We start from the raw sequence: 26,023 nt of genomic DNA, 5'->3' as shown, positions 1-26,023 counted from the left end.
GTATTGTCCGCACTGGAAGGCGCAGCGGAATATAAGGCGCCCCGTCAGCTTTCGAGGGGATGGAAGGCTTTTACGTGCGCCTCATCGCGAGGAAAACGGGGATTGTATTGCAAAAAGGGCAGCCGAGGAATAAGGACGCAAACGCAATGTGACAAAGGAGCTTCGCGGCGCAACGTGTGGAGCGTAGCTCAACCCCTCCGAGAGGAATCCCTTTCTGGGTCGGAGTGGATACCGTGGTATTATCCATAGTTCCCCGTCGCCGCCCATAAGCTCCCCTCGGACACGGTGGCGTTTATACGAAAAGGCTCTGGTTTTGCCGGGGCCGAAATGCCTTAGGTGTAATTAGTGCTATCACAGCGCGGGGCATCGGTGGCCTCGGGTGTGCGCTCTTGATGCTTTCGCTCCTCTCCGGCGTTTGCTGCTCCTTTGCGTCCGACCGTAGGCGCGGGCACATCGGCGTAAAGGGAAGAGTCGCGTCGGCCCGTCGGGCATTCCCGATGCAACGACTCTCTTATGATGCAACGACTCTCTTATCACGCCCCGCGCGCCGGCGACTCCGCCCGCGTTGAAACCGTGGTGCAATCCTCTCAAGGAACAGGACTCCTTTGGCACCGCTAATGGCGACAGAAAAAGAGGGGGGAAAAAAATCATTTGAATTATCTGCTGAACTCCAGAGTTTTGTCCCCGTTCCCTCGCCTTGCGGCCTTTAATCGCGCCGAATGATAGAAGCGGGCGGAAAATGTAGTTCGGATGGCTCGGTGGGCCGACGCCGCCTGTTCAAACGGGCTGGAAAAATGTGCCATCATCTTCTCGTCCAAGCTTTTTATGCATGCGGAGCCTCGCTCCGCTTTTCCCATTAAGTGGCCGAGCCGCACTTTACTGCACCGTCCCATAAAACCGGCTTTTTTTTTTTATGTGCTTTGAAATGAAAGCCGCCGTGTCAGTCTGGTGTGCGAGGGACAGCGCAGACACTTTTGGAGGACTTCAATCACACACTTGGACAGGGAGTACACAAGCACCTCATTACACTCAGCCCCGCTCTCCCGAGAGTCTTTTATTGTTCTCCATATTTCCAAGCGGCGCACGCAAATCGGCCTCCCCGTCGGACTCCCTTTTTAAGGCTTTTTAAGGCTTCAGCGCGCGGCGTCCGCTTGGAAGGGAGAGCGGCTCCGTTTAAAGGTCCCGGAGGGGGCTTTGTCCCTTTCCCGTTTCATGAGCGGCGCGTAGCTTCCTACTGCGATATCAGACGGCAAGCGTCCAAAGGGCCGAGAGACAAGAGGACGTCGCCTCGGCGCATTTGCGACGGGAGGCCTTTTCCGCCCGGCAACTCGCGCGCCTAGCTTCGTGTCGTTAACCCGCGCTCCCGTTTTGTCTTTGAGCAGCTGAAGCCGGGACGGAACGAGCGCAAAGACAGCGACGGCGCGAGTGGAGAGTCCAAGCCATTCACGGGGAGCAGCTCCAGAGACCGACTGACGGATGTGAGTACTGATCCGGCTTTTTATTGGAACGGTTTCAAAGCACCCGGGCTCTTCGAACCAAGCGACCCATAGGTTAGTAGTTCATGAACCGCAGGGTGCCCAGTGTCTCTAGTGATGAGGGTCGAATGGGACGGGGCCTTTCCGACCGTCGCCCACTTGGTCCTTTTCAGACCGTCATCGTTAAAGCCTTAACGTTGGAGACCGCTTACAAACAACATACTGTTGAAACATGAATGCGGCAAACTTGCGTTTTTTAAAAAGTGATCAGCGGGAACGGCAACCGTGTCAAACTGTGAGGATCAAAGTGTGCAGTCATGAACGTCCGTCGCGCCAGCCTATATGGAGCTCTCGGGCGCCGCTGGCACGGGTTAAAAAAATCCCGTTACTGTTTTTTCCTTATTTTTTGGAAGCTAAACTATGGCAGCTAATGATAAGAATTGTGTCCCCGCCACCCCGGGCGCTATCTCCTTCAAGCTCAGGCCCTCTGCCTGCGGCCTGGGAGCTGCCCAGTATTGCGCTCTTCTTCACTAGGATGTCAGATATGTTCCTGGTGTCCGCCGTGGGTAAGCGCCCCCCATGCCCCTATCACTACCCATCCGGCCCTGCCTTTGCCTTTACCTTCCACATTTTTTCGAGTTCTTACTTCAGATCTCGGTGTTTGTCCAGCTCTTCATGCTTCTTTTTTTCAAATGTTGCTATCACTCTGGATTGTTCCATCAATCGCAATTGCTGTCTTCTGATGATTATCGTCCGCTGTTTTATCAGGCTAAGACTAATTTGTCAGTCTGGATCTGGAACTCCCACAGGATCTTGGCCCGGTTGTTCTCCGCCGCCTTTGGAGGTGTCGACCATCTTGATTCCGGGACCTCCAATCCATATTCCGCGCCGATGTTGCAGTACGCTATTCCCGCGAGCTGGTTATGCTGCTCCATTTACGCTTTGCCCTCCGGCATCTTGCTTCCTGCTGCGATGTGCTTTACCGTCTCTGGGGCTTCTTTGCACAGCCTGCACCTTAGATCCTCTGCGGTCTGGCCTCTATTGATCTCGTGTTTAGGGTTGTTCTTGTACTGTCGTGATCGGCCCCGCCTTTCGGCCGCCTGTATGTTTTCTCTGTCAGCCGCTGCCGCGATTTGCCGGTGCTATATGAGAGTCCATCTGGCTCCTTCTACTTACTGGGCTTTCGGTGTCTGGGGCATTCGCTGAGAAGTTCATCCGTGGGTCCGTATATATTTCCGCACATCAGCCAGCTCGGGTGCATGCCAATTTCATCAATGGTGGGTGACCCCCGCCGGTTACGTTAGCTGTCCCTACTTCAATACTAGCGGAGGAATGAACACATTGCGTTACTTATTTTGTCCGTACATGTTCCAACAAGAAGGTGGCCATCTGAGCTGTGTGGAGAATCTGCAGCGTAGCAATCAGATATCCGGCCATAATTAAAGCTGTCAGCCGCGACGCGAGCTAGTCTTTGACAAAGACACGGCCGAACAACTGGAGCAAACCCGATCCTGCGTGTAGCTTTGACGCTTGACTGGGCATGAAATGAAATAAGTCATTTGATGTTGGAATTGAAATGATAGTTGCTGATTTACGTCAGCCCGCGCCGTAGCGACTTTGGACAGCCGGCTCGTAACGCTAACGCCAAAAGCCGGCATTTGTCATCTGCCGGGGCTCCAACGAGACCGCCTTTGCCCAAATATCATCGCATGAATGTCACTAAAACGAGATACAAAAGTATACAAAAGGAAGTCGGGTCTTCAGTGGGTTTGCTGTCTGAGATCGTTAGTGCTTCTAAGGCTGGCTATTGCATTCGATCGGCTTGAGGGAAAATGAATAGTTGCAGCGTGACGAGATTTCCCCGAAATGACCGTCTGCAGGCTCCGGTTGAATGGCCGGCACGCAGAGAATTTTCAAGAGAAATAATATTTGCGTCGGGGAAAATACCGGCATCATGGATAAACTCAGCAGAGAATATTACCCGGTACGTACGCAATAAAGGAAGCAGAGGGTACAGCGTACTCGGCGGAGTACGTACGCCGGCGGGGATGAAGCCATCGCTGAACGTCAGGTTCGTTCCTTTTTATTGCCGGCCGCGTTTCGGAACGCGCCTTTTAATACGTCGCGCCCTGCCAATGGGGAGGCCGGTTCCGGCGGCCTCCTCTCCGGCGCCCTCCTTCCCTTCCGGCCGGCCCCGTCCCGCCAGCTCGTTAGGGCGCAGGAATGGCGTCCGGGGTCGGCGGCGTTTGCCTCCGCCCCGGCTAAATTGGCGGGCTTAGCTGCGTTTCCTCTCAAGCGCCGGCTTCCCTTTTGGCTTCGCGTGAACACACCCCGCCCCTTTCGGCCCGGGTGGCGAGCGGCGGTCCCGAGCCGAGGGAATCATCCGGAGCTTTGGGATCAATCGCTCCTGTTTAGTCTCTGTGGCGAGGGGTGAAATGCCATCATTACCCAGCTGCCTATCAAATAAATTGCCAATTACGGGCCCGGGATGGCAAGTAAACAGCGCGTTACTGCAGGGCTTTTTTTTTTTTTTCCCCTACCCGGGGCTCCTGATGAAGAGGGGGGGCGCCATACGGAGAAGCTTTGGAGTGTAGGGTTAGATCCCATCGGTCGGTAGGACAAAGAGCGGACCATAAAAAAAAAAAGGCTCTTTTTCCGCGTCTCATTTTGCGGCAAACCTCCCAGCATTTGAATACGTCGCAGTCATTTTGTAATGACTTCACCAGCAGACAACATGCCCCCCCCCCCCCCCCCCCCCCCCCCCCATGTAAAATGCACGTTGTTAATATCCCCACCAGCCTTGCCTGGCTTCTCACACGTAAGAGGGTTGGCTTTCACCGAGGTCTCGTAACTAAACATCTGGAAGCCATGCGCTTCAAAGTCAAGCGCGTCATCTTCTCCCGCATTTGAAGTGGTTTCAAGCCCGAACGCTGCCAAAGTCTCGGCCGCGGTTCGTGAAACCGGACCTAGTTATTACTGGCGCTCTGGCCAAAACATGACGGCCTCTGCAGGATCCCACGCGCATGTGCTCAAACCATTGGAAAGGCCCAAATTGCAGCTTTTCGAAAGCAATTACTGTCATAAAGTATATCTGTTGTTGTAAAGATGAGCGTTCGCATGTGCCTACGAAGCAACTTGGCGGAGAGCTTTCCTCCCGCTTGTCGTCGGAACCGTTTCGGGCTTCTCCGATCATCGCTCGACGCCCTGACGCCGAAGGGGTCACGGTCACCGCGCGCGTCCAGATACGCCGGGCGATTTGCTCCGACGCCGAACTTGCAATCGCTCGCCTCGATCACCGCTTCCTCCGTCCAAATGATTTTGAAATCTTTCCCATTAAAAATAAGATACGGAAGCGGGACGGCCGTACCTATAATGAGCTCATTATCGTCGAATATCGCGCGAAGGGCGGTGTGAGTGTGCGCGCCGACAGTGTGAAATGAGCACGTTTTTGACATTGATTTTTTTTTTCTTTCTTGATCGTTTCAAACCAAGGCTGAACAAAAGCCTCATTTGAATGGCAAGAAGTAATACGGCTCGGGCCGACGGCGGGTACGACCGCTTTAAGCGTACCTAAAGGTAAGAAGTTCAAATAATCCAAACGAGTTGAAAGGAGCGTCGTCGGCGGACCCGGGTAAATAGCCCCTAAATCAAGCTGACGAATAGGCCCCGTCCCCCGGCGTTAAAAGCGAGCTGACTTTTCTCCCTCCTCTCCCTTTCCCACTTCGGCGGCCCGCGGTCGGCTCGCTACCAACAGATTGTGACAGGTCGCGTCACGGCGGTCGGGCAAAATTACGCTCGGTCTCGACGGCCCTGCCAAAATCTCAGCGGCCAAATGTCTGTCAGGGGACCGTGAGAGGTCCCCTCGGATGGCTCGTCTGAAAAATGCTGGGGGCCCGCACGCGTTGGCCAATGTTTTAGTCAGACTCGCCCGCGCGGGTAGAATATAATTGGAATTGCGTGCGCCCACCTCCCTCCCGGGAGCCCTCAGGTCGAGCGTGGATGTTAGCGCTTTATCTCTGCTAATTATTTACCGCACCCCGGAGGCCGTGGAGAAAAACTAGAACGTCGCCTTAACCGCAGTTACTATGTTAGCGTTTATCCAGTAAAGCGGGGTTCCCTAACCGTCGCGAGTGATACAGAGTGAGCGGAAGTGGTAAACGCTGCCCGGCTGAACGCCGCCCCCTCTGCCGGGGACGGCGAATCTATCCTCGCGGAAGATTAACGGAGCGAGGAAGCGGTGTCGAATGTCGTCGTTGAAGGTTGAAAGTATCGAGCGGCCCGATCCTATCCGTATGTTTTCAGGAATGACATAAATAGGCCGAGCCAGAATCCGTGTCGACTTATCGGGCTTAAAGCGGCGCCGGAGCCCCGCCGTGCTTGCCAAGCGTCGGGGCTGGCGTCGGGGCTCCTCGGCTTCCAACAACAGATCCCTTTCCGCGCCGGCGCGCGTTTCCGCCGAAATTTGCCGCGGCCGCGTACGGTACCGGCTCCCGCTTTTTTGGCTCGCCGCACGTCTTTCGGCTACCTTTTGCTTGCGCGTTTCCCGCAAGCCGAGCCTTTGACCCGTATTTGGCGTTTGGCGCGGGCCCCCCCTAAGGGAGTCTCTTTGTTCCGGCTTTTTTAGCCTGAGCTTGTTTGGCTGGGGCTAAGTTGAATGAGCGCAGCCCGGAAGAGTCGCCACGGAGGTCTCGCTCTGATTAGATGCGCGCCGAGCCCAAGGAGAGAGCGCCGGTTGCCATGGCGACGAGAAGAATGTGGGAACTATAGCCGCGTGAAGGAGAAAAGGGAGAAGTGCCGCTTTCTTTGTGACGGAGGTCTCTGCCGACCGACGTTCCTGCTCTATGAACGCGCCGCATTCTTGAAAACGCACGGCCGCGTTCCCCCTAAGGGCCGGCGTACGTACGCCGGAAGTCGGGAAGGGGTCCGATTGATCGCGAAAACGCCCTCTGACGCCGTTTCGGGGGATGTTAATGGGGGGTTCGGCTTGCCGGACGGGGTCGGGACCGTCGTGACGTTTGATCCTCCAAGTGTTTCCAAACGTCGTAAACTAATCAGACGGCGCATACCGGCGCCTCGCTTCCAACCTCCGACACGGGATCGGCGTCATCGCGAGGCGCGCTTCTTTTTCATTCCGGAAGACGAGCGGGTCTAGGATACATTTTGAAATGGCAATAAGCCACCCCAGGGGTCCACGACCAGCCCCCCACTCACATGATCGCCGCGCTTTAGCCGCTCAGCCGCGTACCTTGCTAGCCTTACGCATTGTTGCGCCCGGAAAGCCCGCCCGACTAGATCTTTTAGCCGTATTATCCAGACAACAAGACTATCGACGTAAACATCTCCAAGGAGCGCATGCTTGTGTTTGCGAATATGTTTTGTGTATGTAAATCCCCAGTGCGTGTTGCGCGTAGCGGCGAGCTTCGCTGCGGGCTAAAGGAGCCGCGTGGGAGGCTCAGGTTGTGAGTTTGCGTATCGCGTCGAGTCCTGTCGGGTCAGCTTGGGAGACGCGAGGGGGAGGCGCGGATAACACAAAAAACCGCAGCGCAAGTGGAAATGTAGGCCGAACGCGGTTAAACATGTAAGTCGTCTTTGGATTCATGCAGCTTCATGAGGGATTGTTAACAAAAAATAAATAGTTTGCTGTGCTCCCATGCTATTTTTACATAATTGTCTTTCACGTTGTATAGTGAAGTTCTGTATAGTATAGTGAGTTCTGCAAATATCAATGCGCAAATTGCTTTCTAATCACCAGCATTAATGTTATGTTGATATAGGATTTTAATGTCATACAGCTAATAGAGTGTACATGTACACCTACTGACCTCCCCTATTTTTTTAATGTTATTTCATTTTGACTCTTTTTTTTTTTTAATTCTTTTTCTTTTTAAAGATGTTTGTCTTGCTGCAGCCACTTTTTTGTACCGTTTGCTGCATAACGCCAACTAATAAAATGTGACATCCGGGGTTTAGGATGTCTATGCCTTTAAATATGTAAAAGGCAATATGTTAGTCATCTTTTTGTCGCGACAAATTTAACGGCTTATTTTTGGATCGCGCCGCAACATTTTGCATTTGCCAATAATGTTGACTATACACGAAAATGACCGTTCATTAGTCAATCTTCTTTTCAACGTCAAGTAATCTGCGTGTATTGCTGAATTAAGAAGGGCAGATAAGACCTAAAAGCCCCGGAATTACTGTTGCGGAAGACTATTGGGGAAGCGTTATTTCCCTGAAGTGGCGGGCTTAAGTCAAATTTGGAAGAGAAATGAAATTGGCAGCAGTGAAAAGGTAGGAGTTCATGAGTAGAGAAATAACATTTTCATTTGTGCGGGCCCCGGTGGGAGACGAGCAGCCTTTCGGTAAATAGAGGCGGCTATGAGAAATGATTTTTTTTTTTTTTTTCCGTCGGCGGGATATTGTTTTAACGCGCACTTATCCATCTGCAATCTAGATGTCAGGCCCCAGGAAACGGCCGGATGGCTATTCTACCGTTGTCTTTCTAACACGCTGGCGTTTGCCTCATCTTGACTCCGACTGGCCGTCGGTGTCCCATTTCCGCCGGAGATTTTGCGCTATATCTTTGAAGATGTCTGTTCAGAATAGCCGGCCGCCGCCTGCTCTTTGAAATTCACACCCTTTTCTCTGTCCTGAAATGGAAGCGGAAAGCCGGCGCGGGGTCTGTTGTGCGCTAGCCTCGTCCCGCCGCCGATATACCAGAGCGTCGGAACGACGGAGCGGCGTCCAAGTAGGGGCCGGCCGTCGTCGGGTCGCGCCCCCGGGTTGATCTGAAAAAGGTTTGGTCGGGCCGGCGCTCTCTCAGAGCGTCCGGGACGGCCATTGCTTCAATTGGACAAGGCAAGCTGTCACGCCGCGAAACTCGGCACCGGCGACACTTTGATCGGAAGCCGTCAGCGCGGATGCGCTCCCGGGCGATGACGTCTATGTCCCGTCACCCCCTATCGGCCCGTACCTTAAGCGTTTGTCGCTTAGTCTGTCGTTTAGTATCGAATAAATATATGAGAGGAGAATGCAAGCCTTTCCCAAGAGGCCCGCGCAGTGCCCTGATGCCTTTAGGGGAAGTTGCTTCGTGTAAGCCAGGACCGTCTATGATTCGCCTAAACAGAAAAGAAATTACATCGTCAAAGGCCTCAATGTTTTAGAAATGGAATGCTAATGAACATTGTTGAACAGTCAAGCTAGCGTTTAGCGCGATCTGAAATAATAACCGCCAGACACCAGATGGGGCAGCGATCAAAATTGTTTCTGGTCCGCGAACAGATAACAGCCTTTAATGATCTCGAAAACGGACGATGGGCCCGGCAATCCGGTGTGCCCCGCGTGCGCGCCGAGTTGCAAAATGTGTGTCGCGGGACCGCCGAGCCTTCCGCCCGCCGGACGGTGGGACCGTTTCCGCTGACACAGGGACGTAAAGGACGGAACATACGTGCGCTAGCGGCGATAACCCAATCGCAGGACAGGTAAAACGCACAGTATGCGTGGTAGCAGCGATCGACCGATCAGAGAACGTTCGGCGTACGTGATAAACGGGTGGCTTTTTGTCTCCCGATAACCCGCCCAGATATCAAAGTAGATGGTTTCAGCCAGTTATGTGCAATCTATGAAACCGAGACGTTTAACCCTAACCCTAACCCAATTCGGCCTTTGTTATATTTGTGGGAATACTGAAACGGGATTTTGTCCAAATGAATCAAACCTGTAAATAAATGTTAGTTGGGTTTAGTTCTTGAATCGAAAAACCATTGAAATGCTTTTTTATTTTGGCCACATCGGGCAGCCCTCACGGTCGGATTATCGATAGCTCTCCGGTATCCGATTCTCCGTAACCTGATTAGACGATGGCTTCTGGCCCGGTTAAAGGGAACCGCGTCGGCTGCGTTTGGGTATCGGTGAGAGGTCGGAGGGCGGCGCGGGGCCACGTAGCACGGGGGATCGGACGGGATTAACCCGAGCCCTTCGGCCCCGTCTGAGCTGCGGCCGGGAAGAGCGGAATTAGCCGAAGCGGGCGGATTCATCTGATTCCGAGCCCTCATCCAATTAGCGCCTTATCTCCCGGCCAAATGAGACGGACGCGTACCTGGCGCGGGGACCCGTAAAAGGGCAGCTTGTTTAACTTCCCCCCCACCCCTTTCGTCCAAGTTGGATTATACCCTATATTTGTTTGATTGCGCGCACGCGTCACCTCCCAAAAATACCACTCAATCATTTTCTCAATAAGCTAGTAAAGAAAAAAAAAAGCCAATTCGGGCAATGATACCAGCAGCATTTGCGAAGCGCTTTGCGGGTCACTTGAGCAGCGCGTTTTGCCCTGAGATAACACGCAAAAAGATGTACAAGTAACGCGGCGTCTTAAAAAGTTTTTCCTTTTTTCCAACGAGCCGTCAAGTCGCTTTTGTGGCTCAAGCTACGTAAGCGGCCATCTTTGGCATTTCTTCGAAAACAGCTTGAAAACTGAAGCCGCGCCACATCGGCGGCAACGGTCTTGGACGCATTTTTCATCGTTTCTCGTTCCCCTGTAAAATTTGCCTTTGCTTTGCGCCAAGCCGATCCATATAGCTCACGCCACTCCGATCCTGAAACTTCTCCCACACACCTTATAAAGCTCCTCCGATTGACAGTCCGTACTTCCCGCTTGCCGTCGATTGTTTTGCTGCTCCGGACGGTCCCTCGGCCAAGGCGTTTTTCCTTCCGGGGGAGCAATATGCGGCCTGTGAAAGACCGCCGTCAGCCGGAGGGGTGTAATTCCGAGTCGGCCGTAAAGCCGTATTTTCCGCTCGCCGTTCCCTCCGCCCCCGCGTTTCACCTGTTCCCAGGCGGATCCTCGTCTCCTCAGCCCAGTTAGATTAAAGTCCTCTTAAATTGGTGGCAGCGGGCCGGGTGCGGCGGGAGAGCCGGCATCGCCGCGGCCCTCTGACAATCGGCGGCCGGCTCCGAAGCGCTAACGAGCACGGGGAGGGGGAGGCGGCGCGTCGGCGCCGCGCATTCAGACGACGCGATTGCGGCGCTGTTATTAGGAAGACGGCCATCGTTGGGCCCGGCGCAGCTCTGGCTAGATTAGCTTCCGGGGGGCGGGGGGGGGACTGCGGTCGGTTTGGGGAAATATCACAGCCCATTAGTTAGGCGCAATGAAATGGAGTCAACTTCTGGGACTCCATTAGGCACGCTGCGCTTAGACAGACAGCGTCCCTTGGTGTCATCTCTCTATTCTGGAAGGATTGGCCACAGAGATATAATTGGACTAGGGAAATCAAGCGAGTTTCAGCGGTCCTAGTGGGCCTCCCGGACAGAAAATGACAACGCGAGCTTTTGTATATTGTCTCTCTGCCGTTTTGATTAGCAGATAAGAAAAATAGAAGTGAAAAGGTATCCTAAGCTTTTACAAAGTTGTACTCCATCTCCCAGCTCCCCGTATTTGATCCTGGGGCTCGACCTATTTCCTTATCTTGTTATTAGTTGCGGTCAATATTCTGTCAATATTCAGGGGATATGTTCAACGTACTACTCCCGATCGAGACCACGACGTACGGATTACCTCGTGATGCCAACGGACGGAATTTCCACTTCTTACTTTCCACCCTCAATAAAATATTCACGTCAATCACCGCCAGTAAGCGCTTTCCTCCTCGCTCCCAAAGTCAGGCTCTCTGTAGCGTCCGAGTTTAGACCGGTTCCGGCACTCGGCGGAGAAATCGATGCTTAGCACTCTGCGATGCGTACGCCAAGTCCCGCTCGCCCCTTTTACTCGCTGCGACAATGTTTGAATGTCATATTTTACCCATATTCCACCTACTTTTTGTATCTAAGTCAATAAGACTCCTTGCAGTTTTGACGCGCACAGAACACAAAGCAATGAGCCCGTCCAAAAGATGTAATCCGGTTATGTTTATACAATATGCTAACATGACATGTACAGGTGAAAAATGGGGTCTTACTCAGGTTTTTAACGGCAAATACCACCCTGAATATTTTAAAAAGGGCTATCGATCGCACGTAAAAGCGAATAGAAGTGGAAGCTCCACCGATTAGGACGAGAAAACAATCGGACTTAATCCAAACGCTAATATTTTGCCATATAGTTCCAAGAAGGGTGTGTTTTCCGCAGAAGAGAAAGATAAGATGTGATCCACAGACGCTTTGTCCTTCCTTATTTTCCGCCGGTAGAATTATACGGCCATAGATGGAGAGCGTTGACATTTGCACACCTCTGGGGAACATGGCCGAGAATGTTATCGGCACCTTAAAGACAGCCCTCGGCCTCTGTACCTCCCCAACCAAGCCCCCCCCCAACCTTCCACCCCTGACCCGTCTGCCAACTCCAAGAAAGAGCCCCTGACAGCTCCTTTGATAAGAGAAGAAGAGAATTGCTGGCAAAGAGCAGCTCAAACGGGAAGGAGTCCAGCCCTTCAAAATGTCCGCGCAGAGATCCTATCATTTGGCGCCGACCGTCCGCTCTTGGGCTTATTGGTCGCTTCCCAGTCCCCGCCCCTCGCTAACCGAGATTGACCGTCACTCAATCACCCCGCTTTACTATCCGGTTAACACGCGCGTCGGGGGGAGGGAGTGAAGCGAACCCACGCCGTCGTGGGAAGGACATCAAAATTCCATTAGGAAGAGCCAAAAATGTAATTGAGGTGTGAGAGATAACGGGAACCGCCTTCCCGTAGCAAAAAATCACCAAAGAGCAAGGTAGCTTTTGCAAGGTTCTTTCAAACGGTCGGTAAATAGTTTCATCTTCCGTATGTGCCCGGGGTTTGTTTTTTTTTTTTTGTTTTTTTAAAGAAGGTTTCAAAAACCGGAGTGGAGATTTGCCAGTTTCTCCAAAGCACATTAGCGTGTAGCAACCGTACATCTGACGTTGACATTACCGCATCTCTCGCCAAAGACGGCGTGAAGAAACGAGAGTTCTTCCCGATTGGACGGAATTTGGAGACACTAGGAATGAATCAAAGCGCTCCCTCCCGCGTACCATTTCCCCGTTTGCGTCGGTCGTACCTGGTACTTAGCCCGCTTCTCCTTTGTCCCCTCTTCCGTCCTCATTCCGGATTTCCAACCACGTCCTTCTCTCGATCGCTCGCCGCCACCTCGCCTTTGTCTCAATCCTCCCCGTAAATTCCTTTGGCCGGGGTTGCCCCCCCCCCCCGATCAGGTTTTATGCTGCGATTCGCTGTTGTGGATGCATGCCAGACCTGCTTAGGCTGCAATATTCCTTTGCGGATGATTTGTTTTTTTACATATCCATCTTGTGGCTTTTACTCAATTGATTTATTTTGCAGGGCGAGCGAAATGAGTTAAGGTAAATATTCACGACTTTGGCTCTGTAATCCATGTTTATTGCCCTCGTTGATGAACTGGCTGTCTGGAATCGCTTGGCGCAGCAGTGTTCACCGTCTCAAGTGCGACGCTAATAAAACATTCCAGAACTCACTAACCTTTAAAACATTGTCAATTTTAGGGCTCAAATGCAGCAATGAGTACTTCAGTTTCACACACACACATTATATAGTGTGTATATATATATATACGTGTGTGTATGAAGGCTTTTTTTTCTGGCCCTGATCACACGCGCCGGTGAAAGTCTTTTTCAAAACGAGCTAAACGGTCATCTCGGGTGTAAGATTGCAGGGGTCCGGCAGCAGGCCAGGTACTAGCCATCAAGGCGTCCCCGAGACGGCCCCGGCGAGGGGGGGGGGGGGGGGGGGGGCGGGAGGCTCGCCGGTCGGTGCGACAGTTCCAAGCGAGCTGTTTACAATGCTATATGGGATGGGCGCAGTGGCCAATTATCCTGTCGGATGGGATGGGATTGGAAGTGTAGCAAGTGAGCGGCAATCCCAATTTCCGGTGCACCGGGCGGACTCTATAGGATCATGCTCCCTTGCCTTTCCACGAAACATGAATCCCCTTAGCCACGAGAGTCGCTCATCGGCACGTGCATCTGAAAATCTTGCTAGTGTGGTCCCGCTCTAGTTTTTGTGTGTGTGTGTGTGTGTGTATTGACATTACGCTCATCGCTCGCAGTCTATCGTATGGCAAAAAAATGCCGGCTGGCTAATTTAACGCCAAGGCTGAACGGCATTCTCTCCAGAATTGCTTTGAAAAGTGGCTAAGGTATGGAATGTTGTTGTTGTTGTATGGAATGGAACAAATCCTTTTAGAATGCGTCTCAAAAATGGTAAACAGAATGGTTTTGCTCGGTCCAAAATTTGGACAAGGATTATTTTGGTTCACAAGATCTGGCACGTCCAGCTGCAATCGCGTAGAAACGTCACAATCGTCGCATTTTGGAGTTGTACGCGTTTTAATCGTCCGCCGGAGGTTTCAGCTCCGTAGGGTTTTTTTTCTCGTCGGTCCTTTTCTGTTATCATGAAGAAGTCAAAGGAATTTGTAACGTAATGCCCTGGGGGTGAAAGAGCAGAACATTTGATTTAGGCCGGAAGTAGACCTTGCAGATAGAACGCAAGCGAAAGGCCTTATTGCGTTGAGGCAAAGTAAACATCCGTCCAAATTGAGCCTCTTTCCTCCAGCTCGTGTCCAAAGCTGCTTTTCTCATTGCTATCTGTCAGTACCTGCTGTCATCTCTTTTTTTTTCTTGATGGAAACTTGCAAGCGCATAACAAGTCCCGCGCCGCGCTCTCCCGATTCCATCGGGAAAAGGGAGAAAAGCATCGCCGTGTCTCGGGAACGGCCGTGCCCGGAAATGGTCATCTGCCGGCAAATCCTCGGAGAGCGGGGAAGATGAAGAGTAGACAGATTTCACCCGCTTCATTTACGAAATTCCATAACCGGTACGGGTCTCCGGAGAGCCGAAAACATTCCGCCGCACCTCATTTAGCCACAGGAGGAGAAGACGGCGAGCGTGAGCTTCGTTTTTCCCGCCCTTAGTAGGGTACGCGCACGTTTTGCTTTTTGAACTCCTTCAACGCCAGGGACGCCTTTTTTAACGGCCCGGACATTCAATACTCAAGTATCTGGAAATGAATGTCCTTAAGGAGCAATGTAGTCCTTAAGTATCTGGGACGGGATGTCCGGATTCTTCAAAAACATGAACGTACGTCCCCGGCGTCCCAGCGGTTCGCGTGATGAGGGAGTTTGATTGACGCGCGGCGCCGGTCAATCCTTTCTGCCGCTAAGCCTCTTCCTTCTTTCAAATACGGAAGCCCGTATAGTTTTATAATTGCAAAAACATGGTTTAGCCCAGGGAGCAGGACAATTCCATTTGTCGATTGGACCCAGCGCTCCGCCTCTTCTCTCTTTGTCTTTTTAGGAAGGCGAGGGGGAAAAAAAAACAACCGCGCCAAATGTATTAATTCGACATGATGAATCGTGCGTTCGAGTCAGCGGAGTGAATAATTAAAATTAGCTGATAAAACTTTCAGCGGAATTACTTTGCCCAAATTGCTGAACAGATGTGTCACTTTAATGAAAATCCACAGCCGAGCTCCTTTCCCCTTCCGCTCCGTCGGAAGAAAATATTATTCCCGCGCCGCCTTTTTAATTTGCCAGTAAATACACCGGGAGCCATCCCCGGAAGGGTGGGAGCGGCTCGGCCGAGGGAGGGGGAGCGGCTCGCTACGCTCGCTGACTGGATTCGTCCTTTTCGTTTGCCGCTCGCCCCGCGTGTTCCGTCGTTCGTTTCGCTGCCGTAAACGCGACAGGCCGACGGATGTTTTGCAAGGCTGCGCTTTGTCCCTTTGGCGTCAGACACGGCGAACCTTTGCCGAGGTCCGAGCATACACGCGTGCGTGCGTGCGTGCGTGCGTACGTACGTACGTACGCGAATCCCCCCGCCGTACGAAACGGCGGTCAGAGAGCAGCGGCCGTCCCTCTTACGTCCATTTTGAGTCCGCGAACGCGAGTCGGTGCCTATCTTCAGAAATACATTCAGCGTGGCCAATTACGTTGCGTACATTTATTGTACCTTTTCACACCGTCAAGAATAAAGCACATTTAAGGCGTTGGCTGCACGCTACCGTGCGCCCAAGACAGTTAACCCTAACCCGTACAAAGCAGCTTATATAAGACACGGCCGATCTACAAAATGAGGTCCGCCCAATGCGCGGTAACCATTCAGATGCCCAAAGAAAGTTTGTGAACGTTGGCACCCTCATTTAAAAGTCATTGCTAGCTTCAGCCCAAAGAAAGTTTGTGAACGTTGGCACTTTCTTTTCAAAGTCTTTGCTAGCTTCAATAATAGCCTGCCTGGCATTTCAAAGAATTCGGAACGCGCAATTCCAGACCCCCACCCACCCGCTCTCCCCCTCTCCCGTTTCTAGATGCATTCGCCAGGACACCCAAGAAAGACGTGTTTTGGCGCGGCGGCGCGCAGCGTTTTAGCAGGTGTAACGCTTAGCGTGCCACAGAAAAGCACCTTACTCCGCCAGTTTGCGTATTCTCAAGGGCTTCCCTCGCTACCGGTCTCCCTTCCCGGTACTGCGTCATCCTTTTCGGGGTCGCGGGCGTTCCTACCGAATCCTAATTCTTGACTCCGGTTAGCGGAGCGCCCGATAATGAGCTCGGAGGTTAAAAATGTGGAGCTCCGCTCCCAGAAGGCTGCGCTCAGTTACGGATGGAGGGAAAGAGCCGTAGATCCTCCGGAGACCCAGTTAGGGCCGAACCTTTTGGCGGGAAGCGTATTATTCTCCCATTTGAAAGGAAAATGCCGCCACTTTGATTTGTGGCTATAATTGCAACCCGACCTTAGAGGATTCAGCAGAAAAAACGTTTTTGTCCCAACCAAATTGCATCAGTCTTCAGCGGCTCAGTACGCCACTGAGTTAATTGACTTTAACAGGGAATATTATCTTTTGTACTAATGATTAGGCTGAATTCCATTAGCCTCGTTCGCTACTGCGTTTAGTGGAGCGCACTTGTCCCGGCCGCTTGTCTTTGGATTCAAAACGATTGCGTTGCCGACGCTCGAAAACGAAGCTCATCAAACGGCGCCGTGCTCTTACGTGGACATCCGCGGCGCACCTCTTTCTTTTTCTAAACTCGCGATTACCGAAGGGGAACTAGAAAGCGCTTTTCCCCAATCTGCCGAAACCCCGTCGCGGCCGCTTGTAATGAGGCTCGTTATCTATTGCGGATGTCCCATCCGGACAGCTTTCTTGGGCCGCTTTGATTAATTGCAGCTCATGGAGTGCTACTCTTACATCTTATTAGCGTGGCGGGAAAAGGAACGCCACGCAGCTAACCAGCGAAGTGGCGGAGGACCAGCGAACCCATTGTTCGATTCTAGAGGCCGTTGCGTCAGATCCATCGTCGATCCGCTCGCCGGCCGTATCGTCCGGCTAGTCGTTAGCTATCCGCGTCGCCCGGTCGTTACCGCCGTCAGTCGGTCCGTCCGGTCCTTAGCCATATCCGTCCTTCCGTCGCGGTCCGCCCGTCCGCTCATCGGCCGCGTACCTTCTCGCAGTCCGGTCGGCGCCACGCCTCAAAACCCAAAGAGATTTCAGGTCCGCTAAAATTAACTCGTTCGCTACCATTGACGGCATGAATATAAAAGCATTACTCGGGGCAAGGGTCTAATGTGTTATTCCCCGTAGAACATTCGCAGCTACGGGGAATGAGCTAAAATGGCGAGATTTTGCAAATCGCTAATTACGAGCAACAATTTACGGACTGTTCTATACTATTAAAAATTGAACTTCCAGAGGATGTCCGGCGCCCAAAGATGTTTAACAAAAGCCCGCGATATCTTTCTGCATGACTTTTCTTTGCGTTCGTGCGGCGATACGCTTGCAGCTTAGTCTAGTACTGGATGCGTGTGACCGTTCATAGCAACTAGCGATTAGCATGAAATGTCTGCGATTTATTTCCGCTGTGCGCCCAACAGCCAGAGCGAGCTTCCCGCAAATTTATAGCCAAACGTCACTTTTACATGATGGGTTCGTAACAAATATCTGCCGCATATTGTCAAATTAATCTTCTATTTAAAATTAATGGAGTTGGACTCCCTAGGTTCAATGTAATTTGGTGTTCGCGGGCAGCGGGACGCGCGGTGTGAATACAGAATGAGTTGAGGCCGAACGACCTAATCTTCCATCACCTTGAACCTGAGAGGAGAGGACGCCTCATCCAGCGCCGGCTAATGAGATTGTGCTCACCGCCTGGGAGAGGCAGAGAGAAAAATGAAGGAAACCGGGATGGATGACTGAGAGCGTCATGGCACAAAAATGGCCGTATAACCCAAGAGAATGGACGCTTGCAAAAAAACGAAAGAAAAAGACTGCGTGTGCAGCCAAGTCCCCTGGAAAGTCCCGGCACGCTTTAGGAGTATTTGACCTGCTACTCCGGGGGTGGCCGAGTTTGGGAGCCCCAATCCGGCCCGTTTTCGCCGCGTCCCTTCAACTGACGCGCCCCGTTCAAACCCGATCAGCTCATCGGCGTGCTTTGCGGAGTCCCGGTAACGACGCCGATTCGAGTCGGGCGCGTCGGTTGAGGGGATGCGTTGAGCCGGGCCGGATGGCCTAACCCGTGCGGCGTCATTCCTGCTCCTCCACATGCGCAGCTCCCTCACTCGCAGCCACAAGCCTCGAACGGCCTTATATAATGCCACGGCCCCGTCCGTACGGAATGACAAGCCCTTGTTCACCTTTAAGAACAAGCGCCCTGGTTTGTGGCTGAACAAGATGGAGTATTTGCAGGTGCAAGCACATTCAGATTCCATGTTCTGACTGCGCGAAGCAAAGCATGGAAGAATGTTTATTTGTTTTTGGCGTATTTTCTCCACGCGCGCAGAGTCACGCGCAGGGTCCCCGCAGAAAAAAGTACGAGATGGAGACGGTTAACGTCAGCGTAGTTTAACGAAAGCGTTTTTCTAGGATATGCGCAAGTCTCCTCCGCCTCGATACACTTCACCCATCCCAGATGAAATCCATTTCCGGGCCAATGCCCTCACTGTTTCCCTGCTTCCGCTCCCATTTTTTGTAATCACTCGGCTAACGCCGCACTTATATTAGCATTAATCCCCATTCCGTCCTAAATGCATTTTCACGAGTTCATTGATTAACTCTTTGCTTTAATGTCCCTCCCGTTCCCTCGCGCCCTCGGGCGATTTGTCAATTCAATCCCGTGGCTTGTTTCTCATTTTTCTTGGCTGCTACGTACTCATTTGCACACCCGCACGCTCATTTATTTGTTCGTTCATTCATCGACCATATTGATCCCGTGCTCCCTTTCTCTCTGGAACATTTAATCGATGCGCCCCTCCGTTTGCCACTCTGTTTTCTTTGTATACTTAACCGCCGCGTTGAATGCGTAAAGATGCTCGTTGGCTTCATCCCCCCCAAAAATCTCATATCCTGCGCTTCCATTGCGTTTGTTTGTTTTTTGTTTCGCTAATACGGCGTCTCATCTGAATGTCGTAGGTGTTAACGGAAGGCAGGCCGGCCAACCGTGTTTGCCATCTCACTCATTTTATGCGGCGCTTTGCCCCCAGGCAGTCATTTGGCTTGGATTCATACCCGTCCAAATTGAGCAATCAACTGATTGGCTGTCCGTCTCGTCTTGGGGCTTACCTAATAACGACCGCGTTTCCCAGTCTTCGTTCAGCCTGTCAGTAGGTTGTCTCCAAGTACTAAGACACTCCAACGATACTCCAGCGATTTACCGCGATTCAAAGTCGATTTAAAGTGTACCAAAATCTGTATCATGAATACTTTTATAACAGTTAACCGAATCCGCTTCCCGGACGCAAAATGGGAATATGGCGTTTGTATCTGTTGCTAACTAAGGGCTTTAACCGTCGAGGATCCGGTGATCGTGATTGAAACGGTCCGGATATACTCGCGGGTACACGGATTAGCAACCATGCTTTGACAAATGCTCTCCAATGTACCTGTCGTGGACCAGCCAAGAAAATGTCAACTTGGGACAATGCTTTGCAAGCCTTTGTGCCAGAGAAAAAAAAAACCCAAATCAAAACACGCTCGATCTCAACTTGTAGCGGCGATGAGCCGCGCCGCATCCCAACGCGCTCGCAAAGGCTACTTTTGCAGAAGCTTGGGCGCCGACGCGCGCTCCCGTCCGGAGGAAAATACGGCAGCTTCCCTCAGCCAGTAGCCGGCGGGTGACAAGCAGTCCTTGCTGTCCACTCCGTTTCCACGCCCCCCTCCCCCTCTCCCTCGCCGGTGTCCCGGAGCTCCCGTCGCACGCCGTCCCTCCCGTTTTCTCTCCAGGCGAGGCGCCGACCTTTCAGACCGCGCCTTTTCCCGGCCTCCCCGGCCAGCGCCTCCCCCGGGAGCTATAATGGACTCGCTGTTAATTGCCCGTTGAAGGACAGAGGCGGTTCTGCGCAGGCTGATTGCGGACCCCCCTGAGAATACAGCTGGCTGTCCCTGTGATTGTTGCTCTAATGCAGTGCAGCTTAAAAAAAAAACCACCCATCAGGTGCCTGCACATTTGTAGCCAGACGTCGCACACGCAATAAACAGCCGTCACTTGACTGTGGCTCCGTCACCATCAAAACTCTTCCCTCCTGTCGTTTTACACATTTGACCTTTTTCACGATTCCAGACATTTTCAAGGTATTGGCTAAAGGGGGTTGCCTAACTACCTAAAACGAGAGACCGCTTTCGTACTCGATCTTATCAAAAGTCATCGCTTCATTCGGTTAGAGCGGACCCCAACGGTATTCCGTTTGACTGCGCGACTTCAGGTATTTACGGTCAAACTGACTTGAGCCGCGCACGTCACGGGGAAAAGGAAAGACAACGTGCGCATTCAACGTTGCGCCGGCGAGGCCTTCGCTGAGCGTTCACCATGTGGGAATTCCGAATGATACTTCTAATCTAATTTATGGGAAAATATGAAGAGTTTAGGAGGACCATATGTATGTACCCTGTTTTGCCCTAGTTTTTCCTTTTTTGCCAAAGCATCTTCCGCACGGTAACGTCCAACATAGCGGAACAAGCAGGTAGGCGCGCAGCATCTTCAAACATGCACCTATAAAATTCCGCCGCGCGAAGCCCGTGGCGGGACCTTGATGTCTGGAGTTGGAAGCGGAAAGTGGGTCCCGTGGCCCTGCCGGCCACGGAGTGATTCCTATGAGATAAGGGCACCCTTTCATCCCCCCGTTTATCTCGGAGCGCTTCTGTCACGGTGACGGCTTCCAGGCAGGCAGGGACGGATTTATTTTGACGTCCTGCCCATTTCCGACTTGCCCTTCTCGCGCGTCCTCTGAACTGAATATTCACCGTGACGCCGGAAATCGTTTGACCGCAGGCGGCCGGCTAATGATAGCTAAGGCTCCATCTGTGAATTTGATCACCAGAAGTCGCGGCAAAATTTCATGCCGAATTACGATCGTGCAGATTTAATACTCGGCGGGAGCGCAGATGTAATTAAGAATGTACAACAAATACGAGGTAACTAAATCAAGCTTTGAATGAGTGGAGTTACGTTTCATGATATAAATATTGTAGTGCGCAATACATTGTAAATGTAAAGATTTTGGTAGTTAATATCTCACAAACCAAAAGTTAACCCTGCTAGTTTATGTAATTCGGTTTTGCGATGCTCGTAATTATTCTCCCTCTTCTGTCGTCTTCATGTCATATCCGTTCGGATACGCGCCTTCCGGCGTAGTTTTAGGTTGGCGTTTTTATCCAGTCGCAATTGAGCTAACTTGTGTCGCCAGGCTGTATGAAATCTGCCCGAGGCCTTCGCAATCGACGGAGCGGGCGTCTGCGCGCTGTGAGCCAACGGGCACGTGCGGTTAGTAGACGGTTGCGATACCCAATCAGATTATCAGGCGGCGACGGTGAGGCCAGCCAGAAGGCTAGAATGTGATTTGATGGATCGGCTAAGAGGCGGCGCTCTGCAGAGCGGGCGAGCAACTCGGTGTTGTTCGGTCGATCCGCTTCACCGGTGGAGAAAACACCACAGTCAGAACCGGGGACCGTTTTGTAATTGGAAGGCCATCCTTTAGACTTGGACTTCACCGAAGGCCTAAGTGTGAAATGCACGGACCGCCACTGATAGTTACGAACCACTTAACTCAAGCGGCGCCGTCGATTTTCTGACCATCGTTTACCCAAACGCCTGAAAATAGAGTTTGATGGAATTCCTAGGCTCGCGAAAGACGTAAGGATACGTCTTTGGGATTGAAGAGTAAATTGTGACATTTGAACAAGTTAGCCACGAGCTAACTCGATGAAGAGCTTTTCGACCAAAAGTCATTTAAAATCAGCTTGTACCTATATAGCTTGTACCGTATAATAAATCAACAAATCCTTATTTGTCGGGTTTACTCCGTCAATTGAATTTGGTTATGATCGTAATGATCCAGAATGACTTTATGATAGAATTTTTGCGCCCGGTCCTCGGGGAAACGGAAGAAGCTTCAAAATAAATAAATAACTATCGAGTCACTTAGAGGTGCTTTCGCTCCATGTTTTGCTTAAGTGGACATAATAAATCATTCCCATTACTCACATGACTAATTTTTTTTAATTTAGCCGGGATTCAATTAGCCGCCGTCTGATGGGAGACGGGGGGGTGGGGGCTTTTCACCGTCACGTGCGGCAGCGTAATCACATTAAAAAGCCATGAAGGGGCCCTCGTCGGGACCGAGAAATCACCTTGAGTCGGGGATACGATCGTTTGAGGGGACCGAGACCTCGTAGGGGAAATGTCTGGAGCCTGCTGTTTGTTAAGTTTGAAAAAAATGCTACTTGCCTTTTGGATGTCTGATTCCATCAAAGTCCGACCTTTTTCCCATATTGGAGGAAGGTTGGAAATGGATCCCAATACTGTACATCGCCAAATATCACACGCGCTTTTTTCCCCCAAAATGAAGGCAAAATATATGGGTGCCCCCTATAAACGGTAACGTAAGGATTAGACTCATTGTTAACGTTCGAGGAAGATGGATCCGTCGCCCACATACCGGTAAGCGTCGTTTTGGCCCAATAACGGGCGGCGCTACAGTCGGTTGACCGTTAGCAGCCATTACCTCTTTAGCGGAGAATCTTAAGGCGATATTTTCCAATAAAAGAAGCTAGCAGAGGGAACCGCCGTTCCAGTCCGTCCTCGTTCATACGCTCGACTAAAACGGGGAGGATCGGGTAAAGGCTATGATAGCTCCGCCATATATAGCAAATGTTGCCATCCGTCCCTTTTCACGGGTACTTGAACGTGGACCTGGTGCGCGCCGGGCTCAGCGGAACATGCGTTTCCCTCGCGCGCCTCCTGTTTCGATGGCTTAAGTAGGCCCGCCTCGGTCATTTCCGCAAAGCCTCGGGATTGGCGAAGCCTCGGGATCGGCATCCGCCTCCGTTTGCGGCCCATTTAACTCCGTCGGCTTACTTCATTTTTTCCTCTTTCTTCGTCTTTGATGCGCGCGCCAAGAAGTCCGTTTCCCAATGATTGCGCAAATCCAGACGTAAGAGCCGGTCCAAATCTTCTGCGATTGATCTTCGGGTCCAAATCTGATTTAATTGCCTCTAATGCCGCATGAACTCTTGTCCAAATATTTGACTTGTCCTCCTAATTGGGCCGGCCCCTCCAAGAATAGCGCGCCGCCCGCTTTTTCCGTCGCTCTCCCTTCGCTTGTGGCACACGTTGTCACCGCGCGCCACGACGAGCTTTTTCAAAGCCGCGACGGGATGCAATTCGTCAGAGCCCGACAGCCCGTTCTGTTCTGAGGGGTTAACGTTCTGTTTGCCTTACGGAGCCTTGGCCCCGTCATTAAAACAACATTACGTTCCCCGTCCGCCAATCTCGCATAATCTCCTTTAATTGCTGTAATTAAACTATATTTACGTGCGCAAAATACTTGTAATTTAGCAAATTGCGCTCTCCGCACTTAACATTTAATCAGCGGCAACTGTGGTGGAACGGAGCGACGGGTGTTTCGATCTGGCCGCCAATCTGGTTCTGACTTCCGACGGAGGTCTCGCGGAGGGTAGGAAAATCCGCGTAGTCGGCGGGGGATGTCAAGCCACGGAAAGCATAGCCGGGCCTTTTACGCACACACGCATATAACGTTTTTCACGCGTTTTTTTGTTCCGCTCATCTCGCCGTTTTTTGTTTTGTTTTGACAAAACACCTCAAACATGGCGTGCGTGACTGCGAGCGGGTTAGGGTTACGTCTATACGCGCTTCGCGAACGCGCCGGTCTGTTATTGGAGGGCGTTACGACTCCCTGAGATACTGGTCTGCCATTGGTTGACCCCACGGAGTCGCTAAGATGTTGCTCTGCTATCAAAAATTTGGCCCACCGCGCACCAGCACTGCTCACACTGCTAATCAATATATTAGGGTGAGAAAAGCAGAGGCTTTTGTCACGCAAACATTGGGGAAACATTGCCCCCTGGTGGTAGGATGACAAAGCGCTTAATTTGACATGTGCGGTAGCGGCCTCGTTAAATGCGAATATCGCCGAGGATCGCTTTATTAGCCAATATGGCCATCGCCACTGAAATTGGAGAAATGATGCGGCCCTAGCCACACTGCGTTTGAATGCGTCATACGTCTCGCGGACTTGGACGCGTCAGCCGGAATGCGGCCGGCGCTCCGAGAGGGGGAAAACATGCGCGTTCCACAAAGGTAAAGCTTCTAGTTGGCACGCTGTAGTTACAGTTCGTTCCTATTTTCTGCAGTTCACGTAGCGATGTAACCTTACCATCTGATCGTCCATTTAGAAGCTAATACTTTGTATGTCCGATCACATTAGCGTTCGCACACGCTCGTTACCGAATCATTTAAAGCGCTCGGTCAATTTCCATCCGGTTGTACACGTAATCTAAAATTCATAAAGTCATAAAGCAGGCATCGATTTGAAGGAGGAAGGTTCTATGGAATTCCTCCAAAACAGTCCTAATAAAAGGTTAATTAATTGCCCTCGCGGCGACTGCTCTTTTTTTTTTTTTTTTTGCCTTCACGGCACTCGGTCGGCAAAGACGTCGGAGTCGAGCGCAACTCGCTTGCGGCTACCGCAAACGATGTTGGAAGATGGACACGGAAGCGAATCCTCATTAGCTGACACGTACTTGCTCTTAATTAGTTTCCATTCGATGTAATTAGCATGGATGAGACTAATCATTTGATGCGAAAGCAATCAAACGCTCGGGATAAGATGTCCTTGGCCCGGCTTTGGTGTGGGACGTTTTCCTTCAGGTGCGCTATGGTTTGAGAAGCTTTTTGTGAAAAACGGGCAACGGGAATCACGGTTTTAAAGGGGCGCACTTTGCATTTCAGTCTCCGTTACGGTCATTACGGTCACCGGCCCTTCGCGTCCTGTGAAGAACAAATTCTAGACTGGTATACCGTACAGGTCAAAGGTCATAGCAAGGATCCACCGTCCTTAAGTGTCGAGTGTTTTTTTTTGTTTTCCTTGTGCTTGAACCGCTTTTTGACATCATCGATTTTTGCTACATATTGTAGCGACGGTCCCCCGGGGTCGGAACTGCAGTTCTCTGGCCGGGTGCGGCTTTGTTTTAGGAGCAATTACTTATTACTGGAGTAATAACAGCTAACGTCCAACGCGAGCCTCGCTCTGGGCCGCGGCCCTTTCCCCTTTCCGCCTGCCGCCGCTTGGTTTAAGGAGCTCGTAATGACTTGATGGCGTGAGCTCACGCGGGACGTCAGCCTTCGATTTGATTTTCCGCCTCGCGGATGGGACCGGACTACTTTGTCCATATGAAATCCCGCAAACGATCTGCCGGGTTTTTTTTTTTTCCGACCGCGGAATGTCCTCATCCCTAATCTTTTGGCGGGAGACAAAAGGACGCGAGCTTTGGCCGAGGCTTGAAAGTTTGATTTTCCCAGCGCGCCGGAGGCACGCGTTCCCTCCTCGGCGAGCGCCATCGGTGTCCGATTTGAAACGGGGCCCTGTCGATCCCCTCCGCTCACTCTTATTATGACCTCCATCGTTTTAGACGGCGAGGATCGGAATGGGCCTCCGGTAAATCGGATGCGCGCAAAGCCAACGCTATCGTATTTCTGGCATTTCAACATGCTTCTGTCAGTCTCTGGTTTCTTTTGTTTTTTCTTTTATGCTTTTGCACACCTTCAGGCAAGTTCTACTTTTTTTTTTTTTGGTCAGGGCTATTTGGTATGAACTCTTGCCACATGCCTGTCGAGATGCCAGAAAAAAATATCAGAGCAGCTATATTCTCGCGCCAAGTGTTTGGCCATCTGCTTAAGTCTTTAACTACATGGACCCTGGGGCTTTGTCAAACTTGAACTATCGAGTCAAATAGTTTTCTCCAGCCCCACTGGCCGTTCCAAGCCATTTTTCACTGAACCACCAAATTATTCACGCTCTAGACGGGCCAAATTTGGAGTTATGCTTTTTGATTTCTTTCGAAATGGTCGTCAAAATTCTTTTTTTCTTGCTAGCCACCATCGGAAAGCAAATGTGTGTACAGTATATGTTCAAGGAGTCAGAAGCGCAGCCTTGCTCAGTAAGGAAATGTACATGTCGGTGCCCATTTGCGTGACGGGAACGTTTCACGTATGGAATAACCCCCCACCCCCCCTCGTTTGGGGCTGCGGTTTTCTAGCATGCGTTATCCCCCCAGTGA

The 26,023-nt window shown here is 51.6% G+C and overlaps 1 protein-coding gene across 9 annotated transcripts in view; it reads left to right on the top strand.

Annotated features, from left to right (window-relative positions):
• auts2a (activator of transcription and developmental regulator AUTS2 a) overlaps positions 1–26,023 on the top strand; it is a 129,632-nt gene that overhangs the window by 31,315 nt on the left and 72,294 nt on the right. For all 9 annotated transcript variants that reach the window (XM_088440604.1, XM_088440610.1, XM_088440609.1 and 6 more), the window contains exon 4: positions 1,383–1,478. In XM_088440604.1, coding sequence (XP_088296730.1) covers positions 1,383–1,478 — 96 coding nt within the window. The remainder of the gene's footprint in view (positions 1–1,382; positions 1,479–26,023) is intronic.

This window comes from Hippichthys cyanospilos, chromosome 18 (assembly GCF_059441005.1).
Source record: "Hippichthys cyanospilos isolate Australia breed blue-spotted pipefish chromosome 18, RoL_Hcya_1.0, whole genome shotgun sequence".
In the NCBI taxonomy this organism is placed as follows: Eukaryota; Metazoa; Chordata; class Actinopteri; order Syngnathiformes; family Syngnathidae; genus Hippichthys; species Hippichthys cyanospilos.
The sequence above is the reverse complement of the archived record's forward strand: the minus strand, read 5'-3'. Positions and strand labels throughout refer to the sequence as shown.